This window comes from Macrobrachium nipponense, chromosome 4 (assembly GCF_015104395.2).
Source record: "Macrobrachium nipponense isolate FS-2020 chromosome 4, ASM1510439v2, whole genome shotgun sequence".
NCBI lineage: Eukaryota > Metazoa > Arthropoda > Malacostraca > Decapoda > Palaemonidae > Macrobrachium > Macrobrachium nipponense.
In genome coordinates, this window is record NC_061100.1 from 11868315 (window position 1) to 11887097 (window position 18783).

General features: G+C 40.2%; 1 protein-coding gene across 2 annotated transcripts in view; it reads left to right on the forward strand.

Moving 5' to 3' along the window:
- Positions 1–5748, forward strand: part of LOC135210712 (uncharacterized) — a 156805-nt gene extending 151057 nt beyond the window's left edge. For both annotated transcript variants that reach the window (XM_064243480.1, XM_064243479.1), the window contains one exon: positions 3136–5748. In XM_064243480.1, coding sequence (XP_064099550.1) covers positions 3136–3178 — 43 coding nt within the window. In that variant the 3' untranslated portion in view covers positions 3179–5748. The remainder of the gene's footprint in view (positions 1–3135) is intronic.
- Positions 5749–18783: the final 13035 nt, after the last annotated feature.

Consider the following 18783-nt stretch of genomic DNA (forward strand, 5'->3'; position numbering starts at 1 on the left):
AACCGAAATGGTAAAAAAACGTAATTGTAAGCTAAAACTCTTACGGCCTAGTAATCTTCAGTTATTTATCTTCATTTTGAAACAAATTCGAAGTCTCTAGAACAATATTGTGATTTATGGTGAATTATTGAAAAAAATATTTTTCTTCCCTCCACGCGCCGCTTCGCGGCCGAAAAACTCTGAAATATGTACATCGCGTTATCCTAATATTTGCTCCTTTCCATATTAGCCGTTTTATAGAGTTAGATATATCAAAATGTGCGCAAATTCATGAAGAATACAATAAAAAATAATGAAATGTTGTAGCTTTTTTCATTTATCGAAAAATATGGCATATAAATCCCAGGATGATTGGGAAACGAAAAAAACTACGTTACGGTCAACTTTGGACGCAACCGAAATGCCGGTCAAAAAAACGTAATTGTAAGCTAAAACTCTTAACGACCTCGTAATATCCAGTCATTTATCTTAATTTGAAACAAATTCGAAGTCTCTAGAATAATATTGTGATTTATGGTGAATATTTGAAAAAAATATTTGCTTCCTTCCCTTCCCCCGCGCGCCGCTTCGCGGCCGAAATCTCCGAAATGTGTACATCGCGTTATCCTAATATTGCTCCTTTCCATATAGCCGTTTTTATAGAGTTTCATATATCAAAACGTGCGCAAATTCATGAAAAATACAATAAAAATTAATTGAATGTTGTAGCTTTTTCTCATTTCGGAAATATGGGCATATAAATCACGATGATTGGGAAAAAAAAAAAAACTACGTACGGCTCAACTTTGATGCAACCGAAATGGTCAAAAACGTAATTGTAAGCTAAAACTCTTACGACCTCGTAATATCCAGTCATTTATCTTCATTTTGAAACAAATTCGAAGTCTCTAGAATAATATTGTGATTTATGGTGAATATTTGAAAAAAATATTTTTTTTCTTCCCTCGCGCGCCACTTCGCGGCCGAAAAAAACTCAGAAATGTGTACATCGCGTTATCCTAATATTTGCTCCTTTCCATATTAGCCGTTTTATAAAGTTTTATATATCAAAATGTGCGCAAATTTATGAAGAATACAATAAAAAATAATTGAATGTTGTAGCTTTTCTCATCTCTAAAATATGTGCATATAAAAAAATATATATATAAAAATTTCGACATTCGGTCAACTTTAACTCGTCCGAAATGGTCAAAATTTGCAATTCTAATCTAAAACTCTTACAGTATTGTAATATTCAATCATTTTTATTCATGAAACAAATTGGAAGTCTCTAGAACAATATTTAAATTTACGGTGAATTTTTTAAAAAAATATTTTTTTACGTCCGCGCGTTACGAATTCGTTCATCATTTTGTGATAATATTTTTCCGGTGTTGCTTTTATTGTTTTACAATGCATTATATAGTGTACAATACAACGAAAAAAAAAAAACTCGTTAGCTTTCACCGTTTTTTGCACAGCGGGATTTTAATACAATTATGTATGAATTTTTTTTTTCGCTACCATATATCGCATTATTTACATATGATAATGATATTATTTTTCATTTCTGATGATTGCATACTAAACTTCAGGCAATGACAAAAAAAGGAGCCAAAAATGAACTCTTAATCTTTAAAACTAAGCGCGCTGTGATTTTTTGAAAAAATTATTTTTTCCGCTTCCGCGCTCACTCAAAACCGGCTCCGGCATTCGGGGGAGTTTTTTATTTTTACCGCTTCGGCGTTTAAGGGTTAAGGGGGCTGGCCGGCTAATGCCATTTTTTAAGGACAGGACTTTGACATTCATACCACTTAATAAGGTGACTGAGACATCTCCAAACTGCATATGATTTTCACCTCTGTCCTTCAATTTTGTGACGCCAGGGTGATTTATCCCAAAAATAACCATTTTCCAAATTCTATCTTCTCCCTTGATACTTAATATTAAGACCTGGGATTACTACCATGTCTATATAGACCTGATGTAGACCTCCAATAAAATAGTTTTTTTTTTTTTTTTTTTTTTTTAAGTAAATTTTTTTGCTAGATAAGAATATTTTATGGTAAAAAAAATAAACCCTATAAATCAGGAAAAATTGTAAGAAAAAAAAATGTCAATGCTATAGCTTTAAAACCAAGGGAGAAGATGGAATTTGAAGGTCAATAAGTATAGTTTTGAGATATGGGCATTCAAAGTTTTTCTTTGTATTTTTACTTAGGCAATGTTAATAAATCATGATTATTATGAATTTTATATTTCTTTTTGGGTATTGTTAAACCAAAACTATGTTAGTTATCATAATTTAATCATAAATGAAGATCCCTTTGCTCATAGATTGTAGCCTGGGCCACTGCATCAGGCGAGACCGTACTCCTTCCTATGCAACACTCTCTCTCCTTCACTAACTCGGCTTATTAGAGTGAATTTTCTTCTTCTGTATGTTAGTGAGATGTTTTCCTTGTCTTTTCTTCTTTAACATGGTGAAATTCTTGCCGAAACAAAGATAAACAGGCATAAAAGCAAGAGAATGCCAACGTTGAAACTCGAACGTGTACGTACTCTTTTTATAAAGACAGCGTTAATAAATCATGATTATCATAAATGAAGATCCCTTTGCTCAAAGACTGTAGCCCGGGGCACTGTGCGCCATGAATCGCTGAGTTTTGGCTAATGGTGGTTTTTGCTTATCAGCACCCTGCCAATAACCTGGGACTTCCTGTAGAACTGCATGGAAGAACAGATTTTACTGTTGTTTTCTTGCTGATAAAAGATAGATATGTAAAGCTTGTATTATGATGAAATAAGCTAAAAATACGGGGGCCCCCACTGTAATAATAATAATTATAATAATAAGAATAAAAAGAGAGGAGGTTGGTATCTTTTTGGAGGAAATCTGGGACACAAGAGGAAATTCACTTGCAGCTCTGACTTTAGGTAATTCTGGAATGGGCTTAAGGTGCTTTTCATGTATTCCTCTTATTAGTCATCATAGTTTCCCCTCTTTGGTATTAGTAAACAAGGAAATACAGCTCCTGATATTTTGTAGTAGTATTTGTTAATATGAAAGCACTTAGTTAATAGTATAGACAGGTAAACTAGAAAAGATATGCTTGTGATGTTGCTTAAGAAATTTACTCTTTTACTTTTGTACAGGGATGATTACATTCTACTCAAAATGGAGAGTGATGAAGAATAGTTGAAACTTCCGTAGAAGGGGTAAAATGGTGGAGGGAGTTTCATGTACGTTAGTGATCTGGTGGAGGTGACGTGATCCTTGATGGTATATTTGATGCACTACTGTATCTGGTTTGTTTGGCAAAGGAATTTAGAAACCTTTCAAAAATGTTTTAGTACATAAAGAATGAGTAGTAATTGGGTGTAACTACACATTTTCTTTTTTCAATATGTCGATTTCATATGCAACTGTTAATTTTTCATGGATATAGGCAGCTTGTTTTTTTAAGTTTGCCATGAGCCTAAAAGAAACTATTTTTATTTGCTTGCATGTGTTATAGTATTAGATAATTGTAGAAATATAGTACTGTATTGTTCTTATGTTATTATCATAAATGTTTGTATGTTGACTTATCCCTTCATTGGTTGGCATAGACACGAATTGAGTACTCGCCTCTTCATTCTGTCTTGTGCTCTTTCTGCTAGAATTCCTGTTAAGTCTAAGTCTTCATCTGTTGCCTTCTAAGATTTTCTGGGCCATCCTATAGGACTGTCTTGCTTTTTGGCCAACTTTTCCTCATCCTTTCTCATTACATTTCTAACTTTTCCTCATCCTTTCTCATTACATTTCCAACTTTTCCTCATCCTTTCTCATTACATTTCCAACCCATCTTAGTCTTAAAGGTCTGTGTATTATAGAGAAGGTCAAATATATTTATTTATGCTTTAGAATATATATTATAGTTTTATCATGAATCATGTATGCTTTACAGTATATTTCATCTTCATTTCAGAAGGCTAGGATAGTTTGAGTAGTATAAGTGGACATTGTATGTATATATTTATTAACATTAGATATTAAGTTATTGTAGTTTTTGGTGATTTTGTCAATTGAAGTTCATCAGTGCTATTTCAAAATATCTTTGAGCTAGTTTTTAGCTCATTTGTCATGAAAAGTTTATTTTAGATGATATCATAGGTAATATTTCCACAATAATAAAATCACAGGTAATTTTAGAAATGAAAATGGATGATTGTCTGTAGCAATTTCAATATCTGTGTTGCTTAAGCCAATAGAATTATATTAGATCTGAATTTCATTGCTTTAGTGTATGCTTGTATTTATAGTTTTAGCCAACAAGAGGGAAGAAAAAATGTCAAAACTAGCTGCAAAAACATGGAAAGAAGGGGTCTTATTGGACCAAGAGTTCTATTCTTAAGTCAGACTCAAATAATATGATTAAGGCACAAGGAAAATCCTTGTTCTTCTAGCACTTAACTTAATATACATTTTAATTAAATTTTGCTCCTTCATTCCACATGGTGTTAATAACATTTAATGATCTATATGTTCCTGTATTGCTTCTTTTGGCTTTATTAATTCATTCCATATATGGAGAACATTTTTTTCCCATTTAAAAACAATACTTTTATTTACAACAGAATTGAGCATGCTAAAGATTTGTCTTTTGTAAACAGTTTTTGTTCACATAGTAATTCAAGTTTATTATGTGAAATTGTCTTGAAAAATTTGCAGTGGCAGTAGTGTATATAATTATATACTTTACCATGACAGTAGCTATGATTAAAACAAAGGAATTTTGAAACTAATGAAAAATACTTAGTTTGCGTGAAGTGCAATACACTTGATGTAGTACTGTAATAGGAGTGATACAGTATAAAGGTTTATATGTAGAATGGAAAGACAAACAGATAAACTGACAACATATATATAAAAGTTTGTTACGGTGCTTAACATGTAGGCTATTAATTTTACCTCAGAACTTGTACAGGCAAAAGTATTTCAGTTCCACACCGTGTAATTTTCATGAACTACAACCCGCATACGTGTATGCACGCCTAGAATTTTATCTGTAAGAGACAGTCATCCTGGTCAGAAACCGACTCAAGTTATACATAGCATTCTTTGCATTGCAGTGATGTTATGCATATGAAATAATCTTATCTGGAGGCCAGCTCTAATTGAGTGCAGTTTTGTGCTTTCTCTTTTCATGCAATATTTTAATTTAGGAATCATGGTTAGAAAATTATGAAAATATTACTATTTACGTCTAGTAAAGGGGAGATGAGTTTGGGTTTAGTTGTTAATATTACTACTGTTCTTTATAATTTGGGTAATTGTTCCACTTTACAGTAATATGTTGTCATTGTATTTGTGAATTTTCTTTTGCACAATGGTTGTAATTGAGAGAGGGGTTTGCTTGCCAGGTGTTGGTTTAGAGTGGATTGTTCCATAATTTTTGAGAACAGTGGGATTTTAATATTTGTTCTTGATGAAATGTAAGTTGAATATGTTTAACCATCTTTGGTTAAATGTTTCAAATATTTTATGTGCATTTACTGCGGAAACTAATGATTAGAATTTTATTCAAAGATTTACTACATGTTGAGAAAAGTAATATATGAATGCTGTAAAAGGAATTTTACTCATAAATCATTTTTTCTGAAAATATTGTATTTTTATAGGACTGCATGTTTTCTTATTTTTTTATAAAATATTTTTTATTGAGAATATATTTTCTATGGACATGATGATAAACTTATAGAAATAAACCTTTAGTTTTCTGTGAATTTTAAAAGTCTATTCCCCCTTTGGTATCATGTATGTAGTATATATTCAATTTTTGTATCTTAATTTTTTTGAGTGCTTTTGTTCATTGCATGTAAAGACCAAATATGTGAAATCTGAGTCCTGAAACAGTCACAGGACAAGAGGTCAGAATTTCAAACTAGGAATACCATATGATGGCACAAAAGAAGGCCAGCCAATAGGTTTATATCTCTAGGGCTGCATTAAGGGGCCAAATTGGTCATGACCATGGGCCCTATTCTGTTGAATTGTTAGTTGCTTAGAAAATATGCTTATACAGTATCAGTATACAGTGGAACCTCTGCATTCGAAAGTCCCTACTTATGAAAAATCCAGGTTACGAAAGCAAAGACAAATGGACCGCCGAGAACATTTTTAAAACTCACGCGCCGCCAACTGAGTAGACTCACTACCATCCTCCCCCTCTCCCATTGGTTCCTGATGTTAGTCTCTGCCGTAAAATCCTGCTCTCCTATTGGTCAGCATCTGTCCGACCATCCCTCTACATAAAGCCGTTCTTCAACCACTTCATCGCATCAGCATTATTGTATGCATGTGGAATTTGTTCGTTCAAATAGATTTAGTTTGTTAACGTAAATTCGTGTTAGTGATTTCGCTTTCTTCGTAGTAAGTTACTTTATCGTGTTGTGTGTGAACTTAATTAACTTATGTCATTAGCCATGGGTCCCAAGAATGTTGCTGAAGTTCACAGAAAGAAGAGGATGCTAATTAAAAAGTATGAAGCTGGCATGCGGTTGAGTGTATTCGCTAAGGAATACAGCTGAAATCCGTCAACGATAGGCACCATCCTTAAGCAGAAGGAAGCCATCAAAGCAGTTACACCTTCCAAGGGCTGCTTCTTGTATGGATTAAAGACAAAGAAATCGCTTGCGATACAATAACCGAGACGGCAATCTGCCACAAGGCCGGCGCTATTTTCAGTGATCTGATTGCCTAGGCCGAAGACGACAGAGGAGAAGGGACATAGACGGCAACCCCAGACTTCAAGGCTTCTTGGGGGTGGTTTGATAAATTCCGTAAACGGACCGGCATCCATTCGGTGGTGCGGCATGGGGAGGCTGCCAGCTCGGACACGAAAGCGGCTGAAGCCTTTATTAAGACGTTCGAAGAGATGATGATCAAGAAGGGCTGCAGTTCTCGGCAAGTCTTCAACTGTGACGAGACTGACCTTTTTTGAAAAAAAATGCCTCATCGGACGTACATCACGGAGGAAGAGAAGAAGCTACCCGGGCATAAGCCTATGAAAAACAGGCTTACGCTCACACTTTGTTCCAATGCCAGTGGGGATTGTAAGGTGAAGCCCCTACTTATCTATCATTCCGAGACTCCTCGAGCCTCCAAGGCCCACAAAGTGCTAAAGGAGAAGCCTCCAGTGATGTGGAGGGCTAATGCAAAAGCCTGGGTAACAAGACTGTTGTTCACCGAGTGGGTAAATCTGTTTCGGCCCAACAGTGAAGAAATTCTTGGAAGAGAAGCGCCTCCCTCTGAAATGTCTGCTGGTGTTGGACAATGCCCCTGCTCACCCTCCTGGCCTCGAGGAAGATATCCTAGCGGAGTATATTCTTTTATCAAGGTACTTTATCTTCTGCCTAACACCACCCCTCTCCTCCAGCCCATGGACCAGCAAGTGATATTGAACTTCAAGAAGCTGTATACAAAACATCTTTTCAAGAGATGTTTCAACATCACTGACACCACAAACCTCACCTTGCGTGAATTTTGGAAGGAGCATTTCGATGTCATGATATGCATCCGACTCATCGATCAAGCTTGGCAGGAGGTTTCGAGGCGAACCTTAAATTCTTCGTGGAGGAAACTCTGGCCTGAGACTTCGAGGGATTCAACGTGGGCGAAGCTGATGCAGATTCAGAAACAGTTGACGATCCTGAAACTGTTTCGCAACCAGATCTTGACGAGATCGTTGCAGTTGGCAGGTCCATGGGGCTGGTCGTCGAAGAGGACGACATCAATTACCTTCTCGAGGAGCACCAAGAGGAGCTTACAATGGATGACCTAAAAGAGTTGGAGGCCATGCAACATAACGTCGTTCAGGAAGACTTCTCTAGCAGCGGCGAGGAAGAGGAGGAGGAGGAGAACCCTATGACAACAGCAGAAATTAAGGATGCTCTAGCTGCTTTTCATAAAGTGCAATCATTTGTAGAAAAGACACCCTGAAAAGGCTTACACAGGTCGTATGCTTACGCAGTTCGATGACATTTGCCTGAGTCGTTTCAGGAACATTTTGAAAAGCAGGCAGAAGCAATCTCCTTGGATAGTTATTTTTTAAAGAGGCCTTTAGCAGTAAGCAAACAGGAAGATCCAAGTGATACGAAAAGACTGAAAATTGAAAGTGGTGAAGAAATTGAAATTTTGTAAAAAAAACGTAAAGTATAAAAAAGTAAAAAAAAATGTAAAAATCAGAAAAAGGTAAAAAAAAAATTTTAATTTCTTTTTCAAGGTTTTTTGTTTTTTAAAGGTTAAAAGGGTTAAGTGTTTGGGATTAATGTTTTTATGCCATTTGTTAATGTGTTTCGTAAAGTTTAGTGTTAATGTTTTCTGCCATTTTTTAATGTGTTTTGTAAAGTTAAGTATTCATGTTTTCTGCCATTTGTCCTCCTCCTCTGCTGCCACTTTCGGACGTCGCCTCACTCGAAAGGTAAGGTTCCACATTACATATGTACTTACATGTACGTAAAATATTTCTTGTATCCTGTACACTAATACACATTATTTACAGGTACGACAATAAAGGTTATGTTAGGTATTGAGTGGTCCAAATTGTTGTATTTTATTGTTTATTGGTCAAATTAGCTTTATTATGAAATTTACTGTGGTGTTTTTGTAGGGCTTGGAATGAATTAGGCAATTTACTTGTAAAACGTAGTTCAAGATACGAAAATATCAGGTTACGAAGGCCGCTTCGGAACGGATTAATTTTGTATCCTGAGGCACTACTGTAGCATAGTGACCTGGACCTTTTCTTGAGAGGGTCCCATATTTTCTTCATGTGTAAGCCCCTTATTCCTATCAATGTATTGTCTCCCATGCTGCAATCAGCATAGTGTCCTGCATGCCTTAAAGCACCCATCTATCATATAATCATAAGTATTTGTGATTAATTCAGTCTCCTTTGATAATGTTTTTTGCCTCAGAAATTCTATCGGCAGTTAATGTTGGCGTTCACAACTTTCAGGCAGACATAGATACAAGCTCCTGGTCCAATCCATTTAGGAAGTTTTTGATGAGTAGAAATACTATATAACAGTAAAATATGTGTATTCTATTTTGTTTTACATGTTATTGTTTCATGAAGCAAAGGCATGTTATGACATAATTAATTTTTTTGTATTAGTGCTTTTACAAAAATTTTTAGAAATGTAATTTGTAATTATTTTTGTTTCAAATATGAAATTTTGTTTTACGATATAGTGAACAATTAATGATATTACCAAGTTTTGCAATGTCCCATTTGGTTATATAATATAGTACATGTTAGTCAGCTTATATGACCATTTTAGCTTTTGCTGGGAACAAATATCATATGAAAGTTGTGTGCTCTGAGTAGGTTGGTGATGTCCAGAGTGTCAGAGATGACCTCTGTCAGCAGGAGTGGTGGAACCTTAGTATTGTTTTGGCCTTGTCAGTGTAGGTTCTGAAAGAGGATAGTTAGTATAATGACCCCTGCCTACATGAAGAGTGATGCACACTGATTTGAATTGCTCTCAGAGTCATTTTGTTTCCAAGATGCCAAGTGCCATCATGACATACCAGAGGGCTTTTAGCTCTTCTAGTATAGTTAGACATGTCTTGGGTGGATAAATGCCCTTTGTGATGCACAATTCAGAAAGATAAGGGTCTTGATGGGCTTATTGTTTATAGTATTCTATTCTAGGACTTATTGTTGCATTCAAACAGATGGTGATTTGGCAGGCACAGGAAAAAGCTGGCTCAAGTACTTAACCAGATAGCAGGTCTGAATCCCAATGAAGGCCGGTGGCTTGATTGAATGAATCTTTTGACTGGCCTTTGCACAGACGTTCCAAATTACCGCTGGGTAGGTTGTCATCTCTTCCACCAGAAGAACTATGCGTCAAATAATGGAATATTTGATATTCTGGATTCACCTTGAAAAGGAAGACACTGGAACGTGGCTGTGGAACGAACCACGTACATGAACTTGGGATGAATCATGTACAGTGGTACCTCGACATACGAAAGGCTCAACTTACGAAAAACTCGAGATACGAAAGCCAATACGAAAAATTTAACGACTACATACGAAAAGTTTTCAAGATACGAAAGGTTTCTGAAAGTCCGAGATTCGCCCGGATAACAATTTTGAAAATCGCGCTGCGCGCCGCCATCTTAGTACTAGTAGACTCGCCACCATCCTCCTGCTCTCCCATTGGTTCCTGATGCTAGTCGCGGCCATGAAATCCTTCTCTCCTATTGGCCAGCGTCCCTCCCATCATGCATCTACTATGTACACTCAGCAAGGAATGTTAAGATACAGTTTTTTTAAATCTTCGGACATATAGTGTTCAATAATGCCACAACTGGCAACTCTAGAAAGGGGGCGGAGCTTCAAAATCATAGCGTTTGTTGCTTTCTAGATTTCCATTAACTTTACACCATAAAGATTCTGTAGAGGTCCTTTAATAATTTATACTTGAATGTAGAAACAGGCTCTATATTATTCGTTAATGTTGGTTTGGTAACGTCAGTTCAGGGTAGAATATCGATCATCCTTTTTTAAAACCTACTGTGAAACTTGTTTATAAGTAATGTTTGATACTAAACTGACGTAACATTCATGCGTAATTGAAGACGGATCTTAAACAACGAGAGAAAGTGTTTTAAAATTTGGTCAGTACTTGAGGAAATCGTGAGGAACAATACAGTAAAGAATGAAATATTATGACGATAGAGAGAGCGCGCGCAAGCATACGCCTATCGATAGAGATACTTAATTCATTATATTTACTTTGAGAGATTAAGTGACAATATTTTTTTCAAATGTTTCAAAAGTGGAGGAGAGAGAGAGAGAGAGAGAGAGAGAGAGAGAGAGAGAGAGAGAGAGAGAGAGAGAGAGCACAAGCATAGGCCTATCTATAGAGATACTTAATTCATTATATTTACTTTGAAAGATTGAGTGATAATATTTTTTCAAATGTGTTTTAAAAGTGAGAGAGAGAGAGAGAGAGAGAGAGCGCAAGCATAGGCCTATCTATAGAGATACTTAATTCATTATATTTACTTTGAAAGATTGAGTAATAATATTTTTTCAGATGTGTTTAAAAAAAAAAAAGAGAGAAAGAGAGAACAAAATCTACTTACGTGAAAGCTTAGGCCTATTTATAACTACTTAATTTCATTATATTTTCTTTGGGAGATTGAGTGGTAATATATATTTTTAAAGTATGTTTTCATACAATGAACTTACCTGTCAGATATATACTTAGCTAAGACTCCGTCGTCCCCGACAGAAATTCAAATTTCGCGCCACTCGCTACCGGTAGGTCAGGTGATCTACCTGCCTGCCCTGGCCGGCAGGACTAGGAACCATTCCCGTTTTCTATCATATTTTCTCTGTCGCCGGTGGTATCAACATTGTTGTTACTACGTCCTGACTGGAATTCGCTTTTCAAGACTTTTTGATCATCTATTTTGGATTTCTTGGTGACGTACTGGATCGTTGTTTTGGCATTCGCTACCGTGGACTGGATTTGGACTTGCTTTTGATTTTTCTGATAGAATGTCTGATTCAAGTGTTAGTGTGAGTGTGTGTGTGAATGTAGGCTGCAAGGTGAGGATACCGAAGGCTTCGGTTGATCCTCACACTGTATGTCGTAAGTGTAGGGGGTTTGACTGTTCTTTAGCTAACACCTGTATTGAGTGTGAAAAGTTGAATGCTAATGAATGGAAGACTCTAACTTCTTACTTGAAGAAGTTAGAGAGGGATAGAATTAGACGGGCTGCACAAAAGGGTGTGAGTACAAGGCCTATTGAGCCTTTTTCTGAGTCTAACTCTCCTGTTATTAATGATTTTGATTCTCCCTATGTATCTGAACCCTCACAGGCTTTGCATTCGGATTCGGCTTCTGAAATCGCCAATTTGAAGGCTACTCTTCGTAAGATGAAGACAAAAATGGCGGCCATGCAAGGTAAGGGAAGTGATAGTGAATTACTTAGTGAAGTGAGTGTTCCCAGTGTTGTGGAGGGGGGGTCTGACCGTCCCTGCGATGCTCCCAGGCCTAGACCTCTTCCAAACTCACATACCCAGAGGAGAAGGAAAGTCGAAAGTCGTACGGAGGTTGTGGGGAATCCCCAACGGTCAGGCGTCCCTTCAGCAGGTTCTGTTTCGCTACAGTCTGCTCAGGACCGCTTTAATAGAAGCGTCCTACGAGATTGTTTCTCGTCGTCCGGTTCTCCTTCACCTAAACGAGGGTGGAAGGACTCGGATCTTTCTAGGCCACTGAAAAGGCACTGGAAAGAACGCACGTTTGACTCGAGCCCGGAGCGCTTCTCGGAGGAAGCCTCCTCTTCTATCAAGAAGGCTAAGATGGTCTCGACGCCTCCTCGATCGGTAATTGAGGATCGCACTCCTTCGAGTTCTCCTGCTTCTTCTATTGAAGAGGACGCTGGTGTGGCTTCCAAGAGGATATTGCTAGCTGTACCAGAACAGTTAGCCTCTTTGGTTGGAGTTCTTTCGAGGGATCCCCCTCGCAAGAAGGACGCTAGACTTCCTATTAAGAAGTCTCGTCTTTTTTCGCCTGCCAGACGTGAAGCGTCCTTCAGGCATGAAGAGCCTTACAAGCGCGAGACGTCTTCCAGGCGCGAAGATTCTTTCAGGCGTCAGGAGCTATCCGAGCGAGTTGCTCTAGACAAGGATACGCTCAGGCGCGAGGCGCCAGCCAGGCGTGAGGAGTCAGCCCAGCGCGAGGCGCCAGCCAGGCGCGAGGAGTCAGCCAAGCGCGAGGCGCCAGCCAGGCGCAAGGAGCCAGCCAAGCGCGAGGCGCCAGCCAGGCGCGAGGAGTCAGCTAAGCGCGAGGCGCCAGACAGGCGCGAGGCGTCAGCCAGGCGCGAGATGCCAGCCAAGCAACAAGCTCCAGCCAAGCGAGAAGCGCCAGCCAAGTGCGAGGCGCCAGCCAAGCGCGAAGAGCTTGCCAGGCGTGAGAAGTCAAGCAGACGCGAGACTACTAGTAGACTTGAGAGAGAATCTCTTCACTCTATGAGTCCCTCTCCTAGTAGGAGTTTGTCGCCAGTAGAGAGAGAACTTAGTGAAGATCCTCTCGTTTTTCAAGCCGATTTTCTGCACGGTGTGGAAGTAGATTCGGAAGACGAGGTTAACAGTAGAGAAGGCTTCTCTAACTATAGCGTTTTGACGGACCTTCTTTTGCAGGAGTATGGAGATTCTTTGACTCCTGCGGCTCCTCCTTCGCCTCGATCACTGTTTTCGAGTGCGATCGTACCGAAGTCTTCGTCGGTTTTGAAGATGAGACCTACGATCTCTATGAAAAGAGCTCTACAGTCTCTTGACAAGTGGATATTGTCGAAGAAGGATCTGGGCAGAACCACCTTCTGTATGCCTCCAGCCATACTTTCTGGTAAAAGAGGTGTCTGGTACCGAACTGGGGAGAAAATGGGCCTTTCTCTCCCAGCGTCGGCTGAAGCAGACTTTTCAACCTTGGTTGATTCATCGCAGAGACACGCTTTGAATGGAGCTCGTGTGACTTGGGCGATTTCTGAGACTGATCATCTCCTCAAGGGCCTCTTCCATATTTTGGAAGTGTTTAATTTCCTAGACTGGTCCCTTGGGGTGATGTCTAAGAAGGCTCGTGACTCGGAAGGTCTAGACCCCGAAGTCATTCTTAGTATTCTGTCATGTATTGACAAGGCAGTACAAGACGGATCGGGAGAAGTCTCCTCTCTCTTTGGAGCGGTACTCCTTAAGAAGAGGAGTATCTTTAGTGCCTTCTTAACCAAGGCGGTTTCTCCCTCACAGAGAGCAGCCCTGGTTTTCGCTCCCATGTCAGACTTCTTGTTTCCTTCTCAGTTAGTGAAGGACATTTCTCGCTCACTGACTGAGAAGGCGACACAGGATCTTCTCCTTCACACTGCAAGGAAGAAGAGACCCCTAGTTGCGGTTGACAAGAAAGGACCGACTTCTACTGTTCAGCCCTTTCGAGGAGGCCCTCCCTCCAGAGCTCCCTCTAAGAGAAGAGGTCTTGAGAGGAGAGGTAAAGCTTCTTCCCGTCCCTTTAAGAAAGGGAAGTGAGACAGACAACCTCCAAACACCAGTGGGTGCCAGGCTTCTCGAATTTGCAGACGCCTGGACATTCATAAACTCGGACGCCTCTTCGATGTCCATAATCAGGAAGGGATATCTTATCCCCTTCCAGGACAGTCCTCCCCTAACGACTATTCCGCGGGAACTGTCAGCCAGATACAGGGAGGGACCCTGTACTGAGGGATACTCTTCGTCTGATGGTGAATCAAATGTGGGGCAAACGAGCTATAGAATTAGTTCTGGAGCAAAACTCTCCGGGGTTTTACAATCGTCTTTTTCTGGTTGCGAAAGCCTCGGGGGGCTGGAGACCAGTACTAGATGTCAGCGCTCTGAACAAGTTCGTTCTAAAGGAGAAGTTCTCTATGGAGACTTCGGCCTCAGTCCTTGCGGCTTTACGTCAAGGAGACTGGATGGTGTCGCTGGATCTCCAGGACGCTTATTTTCATGTCCCGATTCACCCTTCTTCGAAGAAGTACCTCCGTTTCATGATGGGGGGAAGGATCTTTCAGTTCAGGGCCTTGTGTTTCGGCCTGTCCACAGCTCCTCAGGTCTTCACAAACCTGATGAAGAATGTGGCGAGGTTTCTTCACCTCAAAGGCGTCAACATCTCTCTATATCTGGACGATTGGCTCATCAGGGCCAGAAACAGAGAGACAGTGTTTGGAGGACCTTTCTTTGACCCTAGACCTGATAAAGGCGTTGGGACTACTCGTGAACCTCGAGAAGTCACAACTGATCCCCAGACAGAACTTAGTCTATCTGGGGATTCGATGGCATTCTTTCGGGGTTTTCGAGTATTTCCTTCGCAGAGAGAATCGTGAGAGGCTTGGAGAAAGTCTCTCTCTTCTTAGGGAAAGAACGAACTTCGGCGAGGGAATGGTTAAGCCTTCTAGGGACCCTTTCCTCGCTCGAACAGTTCTTTCCTCTAGGAAGACTTCATCTTCGTCCTCTTCAGTTTTTCCTAAGGAGATCATGGAATTGGAAGACGGGACTTCTCTCCGACAGTTTTCTCCTTCCAATGGAAATGAAACCACACCTGCAATGGTGGTTGTCCCCTCTAAAAGAGAACAAGGGAATTTCTCTGGAAGTTCCGAACCCAAGCCGAGTGTTATATTCAGACGCATCGGAGAAGGGTTGGGGAGCAACACTGGGACCGAGAGAAGTGTCAGGCACCTGGAAGGCAGCACAGGTGTCCTGGCACATAAATTGCAAAGAACTTCTGGCAGTTCACTTGGCTCTAAAGTTCCTTCGAAACCTTTTGTGGCAAACAGTGTGGTCCAAGTGAATGTGGAACAACCCTACCGCCCTGTCCTACATTCGGAAGCAAGGAGGGAACACACTCCTTGTTCCTATACGAAATAGCAAGAGATCTGCTACTTTGGACCTCCCAGAGGAACATCTCCCTCCTGACAAGATTTGTTCAGGGTACGAGAAACGTCAGGGCGGACAGACTGAGCAGGAGAAGCCAGGTCCTTCACACAGAATGAACCCTTCATTCAGAGGTGTGTCAGAGTCTTTGGGATCTTTGGGGCACTCCTCATGTAGATCTGTTCCCCACATTCCTTTCCAAAAGGCTGGAAGTCTTTTGCTCAGTGGTGGAAGACCCAAGAGCTCTGTGGTCGGACGCCTTCCTGCTAGACTGGTCTCATGTAGACGTGTACGCTTTTCCCCCTTTCAAAATCCTGGGGCAAGTGTTGAGAAAGTTTGTAGCGTCCAACGGAACAAGAATGACCCTGATAGCCCCGTTTTGGCCAGCACAAGATTGGTTTGCAGAGGTGCTGGAGTGGACAGTAGACTTCCCCAGATCCCTTCCAAGAAGGATGGATCTTCTCAGACAGCCACACTTCGAGAGGTTTCATCAAAACCTCCCCGCTCTCGCTCTGACTGCCTTTCGGACTATCGAAAGACTTGTCAGAGCGAGGGGGTTTTCTCGCGAAGCTGCATAGCGCTATCGCTAGAGCCCCAGAGCTTCCACTAGACGAGTCTATCAGTCTAAGTAGGGAGGTTTTTAGAAGGTGGTGTAAGTCTAAGAAGTTGCCTCCTCCAGTACCTCTATAACCGAAATCGCTGATTTTCCTTTTGTTCCTGAGAGAGGACTCTCACTTATCTGTATCGACTATCAAAGGATACAGGAGCATGCTTTCGGCAGTCTTCAGAAACAGAGACCTAGAGATTGCTGATAATAAAGATCTGCACGACTTGATTAGATCGTTTGAAACAACAAAATCTAAGGAACTAACTCCTCCCAGCTGGAACCTGGATGTAGTTCTCAAGTTCCTTTCGTCTGACAGATTCGAGCCTCCTCATTTAGCTTCGTTTAGGGATTTAACGAGGAAATGCTTGTTTCTCCTATCTTTGGCGACAGCCAAAAGAATTGGTGAACTTAAACACGCCCTTGAAGATGAAGTCGGCTTTAACAGAGACTCGGCCTTCTGCTCGTTTAGAACACTTTTTCTAGCGAAAAATGAAAACCCCTCGAATCCCTGGCCCAAGAGATTCGAGATTAAAGGCTTATCGAGTCTAGTGGGTAGAGAAACAGAAAGGTCTCTTTGCCCTGTAAGAGCCTTGAAGTTCTACTTACAAAGGAAGAAACAAATGGAGGCTCTAGGCAAGGTCTTTGGTGTTCGATTAAGGACCCCACAAGAATCATGTCTAAGAATGCATTAGCTTTCTTCATAAGGAGCGTCATTACAGATGCTCACAAGTTCTGTCCTGACGACTCTTTTCCGCTTTTAAGAGTAAAAGCTCATGAAGTTAGAGCAGTGGCGACGTCTCTCTCTTTTCAGAAGAATATGTCGCTAAAGAAAATCATTGATACGACATATTGGAGGTGCAATTCGGTATTTGCATCTCACTATCTTAAAGACGTTCGCGTGACCTACGAGAAATGTTTTTCTCTGGGGCCTTTCGTTATCGGGCGGATACGATACTGGGTACGGGAGCAAACACCAATCCTTAACTTTTGTACATACCTTCTACTAGATATGTTCTAGATTTCTGCTGACAAAGGGGGCTCGGTGCTGCACTGGCGGCCAGTCACTGTTGTTCAGTAAGGAACTCTTGTGATATCTTTTAGAGGAGTATTAAAAAAAATTTTTTTTTTTTTGAGAATTTTTGTATGAATGCGTATTAGTTTCGAGTTATGGGTTGTTATTTGTAATGAGTTCGGGGGAATAACTCAGAACAATTCTTTATACTAACATGGTGGTTAGGATCAGGTGGTCGGGATTGGTTGTGTGCTCCTTCATAAGGTGTGTTGTCATAGAAGTGGTCCAGTACCCATTGACAAAGTCCTTTCAGGCTCTGCCGAGTAAGCGGTTCATATACCCATCGACAGACCCACAAGAAACTCTTAGCCATAGATCACATATCTCGCTAAAGTCTTGAGGTGATGCAGACTACCGGCTACAGCCACGAAGTCTACCACCTATCAGGTAGGAACCAAGGTTTTTCTTTTATACCTACAACATATGTTGTTTACCTGTCTATTCCATTTTAGCTGTCTCTTACCCTCCACCAAAGGGTGCCAATCAGCTAAGTATATATCTGACAGGTAAGTTCATTGTATGAAAATGATAGTTATAATACAATAAAGTTTCATACATACTTACCTGGCAGATATATACGATTAATGGCCCACCCAGCCTCCCCGCAGGAGACAGGTGAAAGAGAGAAAATATGATAGAAAACGGGAATGGTTCCTAGTCCTGCCGCCCAGGGCAGGCAGGTAGATCACCTGACCTACCTGTAGCGAGTGGCGCGAAATTTGAATTTCTGTCGGGGACGACGGAGTCTTAGCTAAGTATATATCTGCCAGGTAAGTATGCATGAAACTTTATTGTATTATAACAATATCATTTTAGAAGTGGAGAGAGAGAGAGAGAGAGAGAGAGAAATTATAGTATTGGTGACGGACTTGTGATGGGGAAAGGCAGAATAAAGAGCGGTGAGTCGGTGCACAGATACTTGGGAAACGGGATGATATGACTGCCAAGATCGTGCTGCACTATGCTAGATAAAATTTGAAGGATCATAATATTCAAGTCAATTCTCTAAGAAATTCATACCCTAATCTTGATTTCATTCGACAGTTGCCATAACATTCAAAGATTGTAAAAAGACGTGGAAAATTTTAGACACAGGCTGCAGTCATTCTTGCTCTTGATATAATCTGTACTTTTGAAAATCGGGTTTCATCCACAAATAATTCCCGAAAAAAGCTGTGTTAAGTAAAAATAGTTATTACCACAAATAACTCAATATTTATTGCACAGGCAATTAAAGTTTGGGAGATCTTTCAGCCTCGCAGCAAAGAAATGCAGTCGTGTAGGACTGTAGGCTACTACGAACTCCTTTGTAATGGGAGCATATAGCCAGAACATCTTTGAGCTGACATGCTACTTTAACCTTGACAAAGATTTATGTTTAAAGACGGTAGCTTTGTAAACAGCAACTAGCATTCGATCCATGTCAACGTCAAAGTAATCAAAGTGTGAAATCCGCTATGTAAGCCAGTATCCAGTGACTTGCGCTTTCCCGCTCGAAGTTCTAGGGCTCCTCCACATCATAGAAAACGCTCTTGCGGATGCAACTAGATTTGCTCGACCTACCTTAGCCTTAGCAACATTGGCTGCCATTGACGTCAGCTAACATTAAACGCTTTGGAATACAAACATGAGTTTGTAGAAGCTAAAAATAATTTCAT